The sequence below is a fragment of the Rana temporaria genome, chromosome 4, assembly GCF_905171775.1.
Source record: "Rana temporaria chromosome 4, aRanTem1.1, whole genome shotgun sequence".
NCBI lineage: Eukaryota > Metazoa > Chordata > Amphibia > Anura > Ranidae > Rana > Rana temporaria.
In genome coordinates, this window is record NC_053492.1 from 298,114,704 (window position 1) to 298,128,542 (window position 13,839).

General features: G+C 41.4%; 1 protein-coding gene across 1 annotated transcript in view; it reads left to right on the plus strand.

The window, feature by feature from the left end:
* SLC35D3 (solute carrier family 35 member D3) overlaps positions 1-12,733 on the plus strand; it is a 48,469-nt gene extending 35,736 nt beyond the window's left edge. The window contains exon 2 of the mRNA XM_040350505.1: positions 11,262-12,733. Within this exon, the coding sequence (XP_040206439.1) occupies positions 11,262-12,085 (824 nt within the window). The 3' untranslated portion in view covers positions 12,086-12,733. The remainder of the gene's footprint in view (positions 1-11,261) is intronic.
* Positions 12,734-13,839: the final 1,106 nt, after the last annotated feature.

Here is a 13,839-nt window from a genome sequence, read left to right on the forward strand (position 1 = left end):
TGTGATGATTATGGCTTACAGCTCATGAAAACCCCAAATCCACAATCTCAGAAAATTAGAATATTGTGAAAAAGTGCAATATTCTAGGCTCATTGAGTCCCACTCTAATCAGTTAATTAAGCCTTAACACCTCTGCAAAGGGTTCCGGAGCCTTTAAATGGTCTCTGAGTCTGGTTCAGTAGGAATCACAATAATGGGAAAGACTACTGACCTGACAGTTGTGCAGAAAACCATCATTGACACCCTCCATAAGGAGGGAAAGCCTCAAAAGGTAATTGCTAAATAATTTGGATGTTCCCAAAGTGCTGTATTAAAGCACATTAATAGAAAGTTATGTGGAAGGGAAAAGTGTGGAAGAAAAAGGTGCACAAGCAGCAGGGATGACCGCAGCCTGGAGAGGATTGTCAGGAAAAGGCCATTCAAAAGTGTTGGACTTTCACAAGGAGTGGACTGAGGCTGGAGTCAGTGTATCAAGAGCCACCACACACAGACGGATCCTGGACATGGACTTCAAATGTCGTATTTCTCTTGTCAAGCCACTCCTGAACAACAAACAACGTCAGAAGTGTCTTACCTGGGCTAAAGAAAAACAGACCTGGTCTGTTGCTCAGTGGTCCAAAGTCCTCTTTTCTGATGAGAGCAAATTTTGCATCTCATTTGGAAACCAAGGAGCCAGAGTATGGAGGAAGAATGGAGAGGCACACACTGCAAGATGCTTGAAGTCCAGTGTAAAGTTTCCACAGTCTGTGTTGATTTGGGAAGCCATGTCATCTGCTGGTGTTGGTTCACCGTGCTTCATTAAGTCCAGGGTCAACGCAGCTGTCTACCAGGAGAATTTGGAGCACTTCATGCTTCCTTCCACAGACAAGCTCTATGGGGATGCTGACTTCATTTTCCAGCAGGACTTGGCACCTGCCCACACTGCCAAAAGCACCAAAACCTGGTTCAATGACCGTGGGATTACTGTGCTTGATTGGCCAGCAAACTAGCCTGACCTGAACCCCATAGAGAATCTATGGGGCATTGCCAAGAGAAAGATGAGAGACATGAGACTGAACAATGCAGAAGAGCTGAAGGCCGTTATTGAAGCATTCTGGTCTTCCATAACATCTCAGCAGTGCCACAGGCTAATAGCTTCCATGCCACGCCACATTGAGGCAGTATTTGCTGCAAAAGGGGCGCAAACCAAGTACTGAGTACATATGCATGCTTATACTTTTCAGAGGTCTGAAATTGTACAATCCTTGTTTTATTGATTGCATGTAATATTTTTATTTTCTGAGATTGTGGATTTGGGGTTTTCATGACCTGTAAGCCATAATCATCACAATTATGACAAATCATGGCTTGAACTATCTTGCTTTGCATGTAATGAGTCTATCTCATATATTAGTTTCACCTTTTAAGTTGCATTATGCCGCATACACACGATTGGAAATTCCGACAAGAAAACCGTGGATTTTTTCTGATGGATTGTTGGCTCAAACTTCTTGCATACACAGGGTCACACAAATCTTGTCCGAAATTACGACAGTCAAGAACGCAGTGACATACAAGACGTACGACAAGCCGAGATCAATGAAGTTCAATAGGCAGTTTGGCTCTTCTGCTTGATTCTGAGCATGCGTGTTTTTTGCGCGTCAGAATTGCATATAGACGAGCAGAGTTACCGATAGGAACTTTTTTTGTCGGGAAAATAGAGAACCTGCTCTCAATCTTTTGTTGGCGGAAATTCCGACAGCAAAAGTCCGATGGAGCATACGCACGGTTGGAAAAGATCACATCAGACTTTTCTTGTCGGAATTTCCGAACATGTGTGAAATAAATGAACTTTTGCACAATATTCAAATTTTCTGAGTTTCACCTGCATTTATATAAAGCAACAATTCTTTTATTTAGATCCTCAGAGTGTTCTTTGCCATGAGGTGTCATTTTGAACTTCCAGTGACCAGTATGAGAGAGAGAGTGATAACACCAAATTTAACACACCTGCTCCCCATTCACACCTGAGACCATGTAACACTAACAAGTCACATGACACCGGGTAGGGAAAATAGCTAATTGGGCCCAATTTGGACATTTTCACTTAGGGGTGTACTCTCTTTTGTTGCCAGCGGTTTAGACATTAATGGCTGTGTGTTGAGTTATTTTGAGGAGACAGCAAATTTACACTGTTATACAAGATGTACACTCACTACTTTACATTGTAGCAAAGTTTCATTTCTTCAGTGTTGTCACATGAAAAGATATAATAAAATATTTTACAAAAATGTGAGGGGTGTACTCACTTTCGTGAGACACTGTACTGTTATATATACGGTATATATATATTGGAGGAGGAGGAGGTAATTTTTTTTTTATTTCCTTTTTTCTTATGCCTTGTATGGGACATCAGAGCATACATTTGTTGTTGACATAGGCAAAACTGTTCTTTGTTCACAGCAGTGATATCTCCAGGGTATCGCATGACACATGTCCTGGATACCACTTGCATGGGCATCACACAGGGGCAGCACCAGTGTGCTATAGCACCCAAACAATTCTTTTAGCACCCCCATCAGATTAGCAGATCAATGCATCCTTATTTTATTGTTAAATCCCAGAGTCCTTTATTTAATGACAATATCATGTGTTTTCATGGTGCAGGCAGGCTAGCCCACCAGCACCATGAAAATGCATAATACCGATTCAGGGTGGGTAGCATTTAACAGCCCCCCCTGTATTCAGGGGTGAGACTGTCTGCATCTATTCAGACCTGCTTGGTCTCCCACCCCCTGTCCTGCTGCCACTGCTGTACTGATAATAAGGTAGGACAATGATGTGAGCGGACTCTGAGAACTCTGAAGTTAGGGGAATAAATTATATAGTGAATGGTGCTGCACTGATGCAATATGTGCAAAAGATCACTGTAGATATTGTGCAAAGCAAGATGCCTAAATGTATGCAAGAAATTCTTGCGAAGTATAGTGCAAAATAAGCAATAATAAATTGTGCAACTCTGCAAAAAAATTATTCTGTATATGAACTCTTCAGGTGGGTGTAATAAATGCCAATGAATATTTATTCATAAATTACTGAATATATTAAAACGTGCAAATCATACAAGTGCTACATAATAAAAAATAGACTGCATAAAATGATCAAACTTATGTATATCTCCAATGCTCCAATATGGTTAGTTCATCATGCAGTCCATGTGTCCTCGAAACTGTCTGGACTAGATTCAGGTAGAATTAGGCGGGCATAGCGTATCATAGATACATTACGCCGCCGTAAGTTTGAGCAGCAAGTCCTGTATTCACATAGAACTTGTGCTGAAACTTACGGTGGCGCAGTGTAACTGGGCCGGCGTAAGCCCGCCTAATTCAAAATAGGCTGGTTGGGGGCGTGTTCTATTGATACGCCTGTCGTAAGTCTATGTGAATCTACCCCTAAGTCTCTTATATTGTATATTTCCCATCACCTCAGTGTGAAAAAAAAATTCTATGTCTTCTCTAATAGTTAAGGCATGTAGGAATATTTTCCCAGTGTGGTGGTCCCCTTATCACCCCTTTCCTCTAGGGGCCCTCTAGTTGTCCCCCCCCCCATTGTCCAGGTCTCTTTGGTGGGTAGGATCTCCTCTATAGTGCTCCTCTGTGCCAGCTCCTAATCTCGCCCAGGGTGCAAAAGTGTGGAAAAGACTTCCCACAATTTAATATTGTTTTGTATAAGAATTTATAAAACCAAATATCGTATTTGCCGGTGTATAAGGCGACTGGGCGTATAAGACGACCCCCTAATTTTACAGTTTTTTATGATTTTTTGCCTGTACTCACCGTATAAGACGACCCCCCTTCCGAGGCTTCCGACACTTCATATTTCTTCCTTCTGGAGCCATATTCTTCTTCCTTCTTGCTGGAACTGGAGCCATATTCCTTTTCCTTCTTGCTGAAGCTGGAGCCAATCACGGCGAGCGATGTATTCTATTAATGAATACAAAGCCTGCTTGGATTGGCAGAGGCTGTAACATCATCAGCCCGTGCCTCTTTGACTCTCAAAGCCAATCCGAGCAGGCTACTGTATGTAGCCTGCTCGGATTGGCAGAGGTTGTTACTCCAATCCAAGCAGGCTCTCTATTCATTTGAATACATCGCTCACCGGGATTGGCTCAGCGGTATATACTGTATGTAGCCTGCTCGGATTGGCAGAGGTTGTTACTCCAATCCAAGCAGACTCTCTATTCATTTGAATACATCTCTCACCGGGATTGGCTCAGCGGTATATACTGTATGTAGCCGAAGCTACATACAGTATTACTGCACATCCAGCAGGCATTCAAGCAGCTGACCTGGCGTATAAGACAACCCCTGCTTTTTGGCCATTTTTTTAAAGTGTAAAAGGTAGACTTATACGCCAGCAAATACAGTAGTTTTACTCACATTACAAACACTTTAAAATAGCATGATCTCCACAAGTACGTATATCCGCTTACAGCACTTCCGATATGCCTGCGCTCATGCCAGACACGTGAGTTCTTCAGGAAATCAGTCTGTGACAATTTATTATTGCTTGTTTTGCATTATCCTTCGCATCAATTTCTTGCACACATTTAAGCATCTTGCTTTGCACAATATCTACAGTGATCTCTTTCACATAATGCAGCAGCACAGCACTATTCACTATATAATTTATGCACTTTATTAGCTGTGGGTAAGCTACCAGGTGCCTGCAGCAGCTGGGTCCCTATGCTTAGCATTGCACAATATTGCTTTTTTTTTAACAATATTTACAGATGTACTTTTTAATAATTTTTATATTTTATAATTAGTTTGAACATGCGAACACCGTTAAAGTCTATGGGACACGAACGTGAAAAATCAAAAGTGCAAATTTTAAAGGTTAATATGCAAGTTATTGTCATAAAAGGTGTTTGGGGACCTGGGTCCTACCCCAGGGGATATGTATCAATGCAAAAAAAGTTTTAAAAACGCATTTTTTTTCCGGGAGGAGTGATTTTAATAATGCTTAAAGTGAAACAATAAAAGTGAAATATCCCTTTAAATTTCATACCTGGTAGTGTCTATAGTATGCCTGTAAAATGGCACATTCTCCCCATGTTTAGAACAGTCCCTGCACAAAATGACATTTCTAAAAGAAAAAGTCATTTAAAACTACTCACGGAAAAGAGGGGGGACAAGAGAGCGCCCCCCTCCTGAACCATACCAGGCCACATGCCCTCAACATGGGGAGGATGCTTTGGGGTCTGAACCCCAAAACACCATGTCCCCATGTTGATTGGCACAAGGGCCTCATCCCCACAACCCTAGCCCGGTGGTTGTGGGGGTCTGCAGGCAGGGGGCTTATCGGAATCTGGAAGCTTCAAACAAAGGGGACTCCCAAATCTCGCCCCCCCCCATGTGAATTGGTAACAGATATATTGTACCCCTACCATTTCGCAAAAAAAGTGTCAACATTTTACAGTAGACAGCTTGGGACAAGTCCTTTATTAAAAAAAATTCCAGCAACATAATTCATTCTTGAGCGGAGGATACGGAGAAAAAAAACGCTGACAATATCCGCCTCCATGGGAGGCACCCACCGAATGACGTTGCACCTGCCAAGACAGCTCATAAATAGCCCTGCATCGTTTCCCCATTGCGTCAGAGGGGGCGGGGTCACCCGCACACGTGACAGGTGGCCCCACCCTCAGTTATTAAAGAGCTGTCACGGCGGGTGTAGCGTCCTTCGGCTGCGCCTCCCATGGAGGCAGATTGTGTCGGCGTTTTTTTCTCCGTATCCTCCATTCGAGAATGGGATACATCGCTGGAATTTTTTTCTTTTTTTTTTTAATAAAGGACTTGTCCCAAGCTGTCTACTGTGGTTGTTTAACATGTTTTACACTTTTTTTGTGAAATGGTAGGGGTACAATGTACCCGTTACCAATTCACATGGGGCGGGATCTGGGTGTCCCATTTGTTAAAGGGGGCTTCCAGATTCCGATAAGCCCCCTGCCTGCAGACCCCCACAACCACCAGGCAAGGGTTGTGGGGATGAAGCCCTTGTCCCCATCAACATGGGGACATGGTGCGTTGGGGTCCAGACACCAAAGAATCCTCCCCATGTTGAGGGCATGTGGCCTGGCATGGTTTAGGAGGGGGGGGTTTCTCTCGTGCCCCCCTCTTTTCCTGCGGCCTGCCAAGTTGCGTGCTTGGATAAGGGTCTGGTATGGATTTTTGGGGGGAACCCCACGCCATTTTTTTTTATTTTGGCACGGGGTTCCCCATAAAATCCATACCAGACCTGAAGGGCCTGGTATGGAATTTGGGGGGACCCCCATGCAATTTTTATTTTTTTTGGTTCGGAGTTCCCCTTAATAGTCATACCAGACCCAAAATGCCCTTTTTTTCAATGACTTATCTGTATTGCTGGGACCCGGTAATTCATTATAGCCGCAAGTAGTTTTAAATTACTTTTTTTCCTTTAGAAATGTAATTTTGTGCAGGCACTGTTCCAAACACGGAAAAATGTGTCACTTTACAGGCATACTATAGACACCCCCCAGGTACGAAATTTAAAGAAATATTTCACTTTTATTGTTTCACTTTAACCTCCCTGGCGGTCTTCCCGAGACTGACACGGGGTTAGATTTTCTTGCTACTATCGGTAACCCCGTGTCAGTCTCGGGCTTGCCTCGCTAGATCCACAGGCACTTTTTACTTACCTTGTCCCTGGATCCAGCGATGCCACCGCGCTGTGTGAGCGAGCGGGACCTCGCTCGATTCACATAGTGCCTCCGTGTGACGCCGATCTCCGTTCCCTGCGACGTTACGACGCACGGGGACGGAGAACGGCGCCAAATTCAAAAACGTAAACAAACACTATACACACAGTATACTGTAATCTTATAGATTACAGTACTGTATGTAAAAAAAACACACCCCCCCTGTCCCTAGTGGTCTGCCCAGTGTCCTGCATGTCATTTTATATAATAAAAACCTTTTTTTCTCCCTGCAAACTGTAGATTGTCCATAGCAACCAAAAGTGTCCCTTTATGTCAAAAATAGTTTTAGATCAGCTAAAAAACAGCGATAATAAATTATAATCACTTGCAGAATTGTGCGATAGCGATTTGTGGGGAAATTCGTCATAAAAAAATAAAAGTAATGACAGCGACAATTCTGCAACTGAGCAAATTTCAGTGATTTTGATTTGATTACATTATTGAATAATTTTTATTATAATTATATTATTATTTGTTATAATTATTTATAATTATTTATTATATTATAATTTATCATTTTGTTTTTAAAAAAATGTAATACACGGGATGCCTATTAGAATCTTGTTTGGTCAGATTTAAGTGAGTTATTTCTAAAAATTACAGACCTACAATATAAAACGCCAAATTTCCTTGCAAATAATGGTACCGCTTTTAGCATGTTTTTTCTGAAAGAATCATACCGCCAGGGAGGTTAAGCATTATTAAAATCACTGCTCCCGAAAAAACGTTAGTTTTTAAAACTTTTGTTTGCATTGATACATGTTCCCTGGGGCAGGACCCAGGTCTCCAAACACCTTTTATGACAATACCATGCATATAAGCCTTTAAAATTAGCACTTTTGATTTCTCCCATAGACTTTTAAAGGGTGTTCCGTGGCTTTCAAATTTGCTGCGAACACCCCAAACAGGCGAACACCCAATGTTCGAGTTGAACTTACGCTCGACTTGAACATCGGGCTCATCCCTAGTGCCAGCCTACCCTGCTGCATGTGCCATTTCAAAGAGGGTCTTCAGCGTAGCAAGCAAAAGGGGGTGGCAGGTTGATTTGTGACTGAGAAGCTGACTTGTAATAACCTGGGGTGAGGATGTTTGGGGCTTTGAGGGGTGCACAGTATTTCTACTTTTTTTTTTGTTAAAGGACTTAGTGAGGTGATGCAAAAAAGATACAAAAGCACAGGCTAGGGCTATACTACAAGAATTAAGATATTGTAGAAGATACAGCTATGTAAAACTGGCCAGTAGCAGGACATATTTAATGAGAAGAAATGGTCCAGAATGTACTACAGACACAGGGCCAGATTCTCAAAAGAATTACGCCGGTGTATCTACAGATACACCGGCGTAATTCGAAAATCCCGCCGGCGTATCATTGTTTTGTATTCTGAAAACAAGATACGCCAGAATTAGGCTAGGATCCGACTGGTGTAAGTCACTTACACCGTCGGATCCTAAATGCAATACTACGCTGGGCGCTAGGTGGCTTTTACGTCGATTTCAGCTTCGCATATGCAAATGAGCCGAATACGCTGATTCCCGAACGTTTTTGCGCCGCTTCGCCGTAGTTTACGTAGTTTCTGTAAGCGTAAGGTTACCCCTGCGGGGTAACCTTACGTCGGTCCGCCGTATGCCATGTTAAGTATGGCCGTCCGGACAGCGTCGGGTTTTTCCGTTGTTTACGTAACTCGTCGCGAATAGGGCTGTGCGTTAATTACGTTCACGTCGCAACCAATGTATTTGCGGCGTACTACGGAGCATGCGCAGTGGCCTACGTTTAAGGCCGGCGCATGCGCAGTTCGTTCGGCACGGGGGCACGCTTAATTTAAATACAAGCCGCCCCATTTGATTTACGCGGGGATACGCCGGGCCATTTAGACTACGCCGCCGCAAATTGCGGAGCAAGTGCTTAGAGAATACGGCACTTGCTCCAGTAAGTTGCGGCGGCGTAGTGTTAATGGCATACGCTACGCCCCGCTCGTAGATACGCTGATCTACGAGAATCTGGCCCAAAGAGTATAGGCATGTGTTTTACTACAAGAATTAGGAGTCTACAGATGTCACAGCAGTGTAAAATTGTCCAGCAGCATGATCATTTTATATAGCAAGACAACTTCCAATTTACTACAAAATAGGAGCACAGGCCATGGTTTCACTCCAAGAATAAAAGTGGTTCTAAAGTTAAAATATTTTTCCTGCATTAAGTTAAAAAAACATTTTACCACTTGTGATCCAGGGATGTACCTGCTTGCAGCTCTGCTCCCTCTCTTCACTAAGCCATTGGCTTCCGCTGCTGTCAGTCAAATCCTCTAAAGGGGGCAGGGCCAAGCTACACTTTGTTTTTATTGAAATTTAAATTGTCTTTACATCCACTTTAATATACAGCAGTGTAAAAGTGGCCATTAGCAGGGAAATTTTAGTTAGGGACAATATTATATATATAGGTATAGGGGGTACAATGAATGTATAAAGAGTGGTGGTTTAGGTGCTCAATATTTTTGCACTTCATTTTTTTCCCTTTAGACAATACAAAAAATGGAAAGAACTCACAATTTAACTAGCTATCAATTAGTTGTTGTACTCTTAAAATTATTTTTGAGTGTAGGGACCTGTACACACAGAAAACACCAGGTGGTGATACTGAAATTGAGGTCCTTGTTTGGGCAGTTTGATGTCACAATACACCTGTCTCCCACAGTCTCCTGCCTGTCAATCACCCTGACAAATGCTCTCCCAAAGGAAATTATAAGCTACTGTGCTGTTGTACATTGCACAGGCATATTCCACTTTTGTCATTAGACCAGAATTAAGTCACATGGTATGCTCCCTACCTGTTGGATTAAAGTATATACAGGTGCATCTCATAAAATAGAATATCATCAAAAAGTTAATTTATTTCAGTAATTCTATTCAAAAAGTGAAACTCCTATATTCTTTATAGATGCGTTACACACAGAGTGATATATTTCAAGCGTTTCTTTTTTCAAATTTTGATGATTATAGCTTACGGCTAATTAACCGCTTAACGACCGCCGCATGTATATGTACGTCCACAGAATGGCACGTATGTAAACACAAAAAAAATAATAAAAATGCAATAAAACTATCCCCTATTTTGTAAACGCTATAAATTTTGCGCAAACCAATCTATAAACGCTTATTGCGATTTTTTTACCAAAAATAGGTAGAAGAATACGTATCGGCCTAAACTGAGGGGAAAAAAATGTTATATATGTTTTTGGGGGATATTTATTATAGCAAAAAGTAAAAAATATTGTTTTTTTTTCAAAATTATCGCTTTATTTTTGTTAATAGCGCAAAAAATAAAAACTGCAGAGGTGATCAAATACCACCAAAAGGAAGCTCTATTTGTGGGAAAAAAAGGACGTCAATTTTGTTTGGGAGCCACGTCGCACGACCGCGCAATCGTCTGTTAAAGCGATGCAGTGCTGAATCGCAAAACCTGGCCTGGGCATTTATCTGCCTAAAGGTCCGGGGCTTAAGTGGTTAAAACCCCAAATTCACTATCTCAGAAAATTTGAATATTACATAAGACCATTTTAATACAGAAATCTTGGCTTAGTGTAAAGTATGTCCATGTATAGTAGAGTGCGGTGTAGCATGGAGGCGATCTGTCTGTGACAGTGCTAAGGTGTTGTGGAAGCCCAGGTTGCTTTGATAGTGGCCTTCAGCTTGTCTACATTGTTGGTATCTATCATTTTCTTCTTGACAATACCACACAGATTCTCTATAGGATTTAGATCAGGCGAGTTTGCTGGCCAATCAAGTACAGTGTGAGCAGTTTGCAGTGTTTGCAGGTGCCAAGTCCTGCTGGAAAATGAAATCAGCTTCTCCATAAAGTTGGTCAGCAGAGGGAAGCATAAAGTGCTCTAGAATATCCTAGTAGTGGGCTGTGCTGATTTTGGATAACACACATCGGACTAACTCCAGCAGATGACATGGCTCCCAAAAACAATCACGGTCTGGAAAATGTGGAAAATGTTGCATTTCATTTGGAAATCAAGGTCCCAGAATCCGGAGGAAGAGTGGAGAGGCACAGAATCCAAGTTGCCTGAGGTCCAGTGTGAAGTTTCCACAGTCTGTGATGATTTGAGGAGTCATGTTATCTGCTGGTGTTGGTCCTCTGTGTTTTATCAAGTCCAAAGTCATTGTTGCCGTCTACCAGGAAATTCTAGAGCACTTTATGCTCACGCTTCCCTAATTTTATGAGATGCACCTGTAAACATAATATACTGTAGTATGTAGAAACACCTGTGTATATTTATTTAGGGCTAAATATGAAAATACTTAGATAAACATCAAGCTTTTGGGTAAATGTGTCATACTGCTATACTTATTGTTAAATTAACTTTAATCAAAATACATGCAATCAAATAAATCACGACTAGTCCATCATTGGTTGTTCTATTTTAAATGTATGTTGTTGTTTTGAAATGTATCTTTTCACTAATCAATTCAATCTAACATTATCTTGTGTTTCATACAGGTGCTGGTGACTTGAGTGGCGAACCTGTAGGCTACATAACTGGAGTGCTCGCTGTACTAGTTCATGCCGCTTACCTAGTAATTATACAGAAGACTAGTACAGATAGTGATCATGGACCTCTTACCGCCCAGTACATCATTGCCATTACAGCAACACCTGTGCTCATTATCTGTTCTTTTGCCAGTATGGACATGATCAATGCATGGTCATTCCCTGGTTGGAAAGACCCGACCATGGTCTGCACTTTCGTTGCATGCACCCTGATTGGGTGTGCTATGAATTTTACTACACTGCATTGTACTTATATAAACTCAGCAGTTACTACAAGTTTTGTTGGTGTGGTGAAGAGCATTGCCACCATTACCGTTGGTATGCTTGCATTTAGTGATGTGGAACCCACATCACTGTTCATTGTGGGTGTGGTTGTCAACACTTTTGGATCTATCATCTACTGTGTGGCTAAGTATTTTGAAACAAGGCGGCAGATCAATTATGAAGATTTGGAAAAGGATGCTATGAAGGATGAAAAGGAAGAGCAGGATGGACAGCATCCTCCATTTGCAATGGAAGAAATAATACAGGAAAAAAGCACAGAAGGACAGCCACAAGAAAAGCAACCTGTAGAGACAGAAAATAATCATGTTGAAGAAAAGAACAGCACATTGGCTTCAGTATTGCAATCACATGGCCCAACTGGGCCTCCTGATGGTGACAGTAGAAGTTCATTACGAGATGCATATCTTGGAGTATGGCGGATGGTCAGGGGCACTCGATTTTTTAAAAAAGATTACCTTATAGAAAATGAGGAACTTCCTAGTCCTTGATATTATATTTGAGATAACTTATATAGAAGGAAATTATCTTTTGTATGTGCTAAGGAGGGATACATATAAATGTATATTATAAGGCAACAATTTGTCACAATTTGTTATATTAAGTTAAATTTCATTTGCATCATATCCATGATGCAAATGATATCTATAATGCATATATATAAAATGACATAGTCTTGATCTTTATGATCTATTGTAGAGAATGTGGTCTCATATTAATTTTCAACAAACATGACTGATATCAGCATTCCATTATTACATTTTATAGTCTTCCTGCTAAGACAACATAAGAAACAAAGTATGCATTTTCTGTGTCATATGAAACAGGAAATTGGGGCAGGAAAGGTGGTTATTTAAATTCCTAACTTAATTGTACATGTGCTGCTCCCAGGAGCCAATACTCATTGTAGAGCTCACTCTTGCTGTATGTACATATAACATAGGCAGGTACCCCTTTATTCATTGATAAAAAACTATTTACACAGGTTTTGCAGCTGTTAAAATGATATGCCACTGATTAAATCTAAATAAGGATAGCTGAAACTGCCCATAGACATAATATGATTGTCATTTGACACAGTAAAGGTTGGACTGGGAAATCATTCAACGGGGTCGTACACACGACCGAGAAACTCGATAGAATCCATCAAGAAACTTGGTGGGAGAGCTTTTTTTTGCCGAGAAAAACGGTTGTGTGTACGTTTTTCATCGAGGAAACTGTTGAGGAACTCTATGAGAAAAAAGTTCTCTTTTTCCTCGATGGGAGTCTCAATTTCCTCGTTGTGTTCCTCGTCGGGCTGGTTTTCGTTGAGAAACTCGAGCGTGTGTATGCTAAGAAAACCGCGCATGCTCAGAATAAAGTATGAGATGGGAGCGCACCTTAGGTAAAAGTAGCATTTGTAATGGAGATAACACATTTTTCACGCTGTAACAGAAAAAGTGCAAATCGTCTCTTACCAAACTTTTACTTAACACGCAGTAACATGAGATTAGCAAAAGCAGCCCCAAGGGTTGTGCCAGTGGAATGGAACTTCCCCTGCCATTGTATGTGTTGTACGTCACCACGTTTGAGAACGAGGAGATTTTGTCTTGACCATGTGTACGCAAAGAAAGCTTGTCGAGTTCCTCGACAAGCCTAACAAGGAACTCATCGAGGAAAACGATGTGTCTTTTACGACGAGTTCCTCGGTCGTGTGTACGAGGCCTCAGTCTATGGATGCTCTGCAACATCTGTAGATTTTTCCAGGCCAACTGATCACCCAGCATCGATTTTTACTAAATCATTGCTCATGATGAGCTATATGGCATCTGCACTATGCATACAAAAAAGGAATGCATGCTTAAACTGATCTCCATGTTTCATTGTACTTTAAATGGTTTGTTGGCCTAAACAAAGTATTTACTTTACCAACAGTTTAGCAGCCTCAGCTACTGTACATACAGTATACATCACCGTGTGTCGGGAGCAGGATGAGAACTTCCCACCCTGTGCTTCTGGAACAAATATAAGTCAGCCATTCGAATGAAGCTTTGTATTCATTCATATAAATTGGTATTTCTGCCAGAACACAGCTATGTATGCTGTATGTCGCTGAAGCAACATACAGTTTATACAGTACACACAGCCACTGCAACTGTTGGTGAAGTAAATAGGTTGTTTGGAGCAGCTTGGTCCAAATAAACTATTTAAAGTTAAATGAAACATGAACATCAGCTTTAAAATCATCCAAGAGATGTTGTATCTG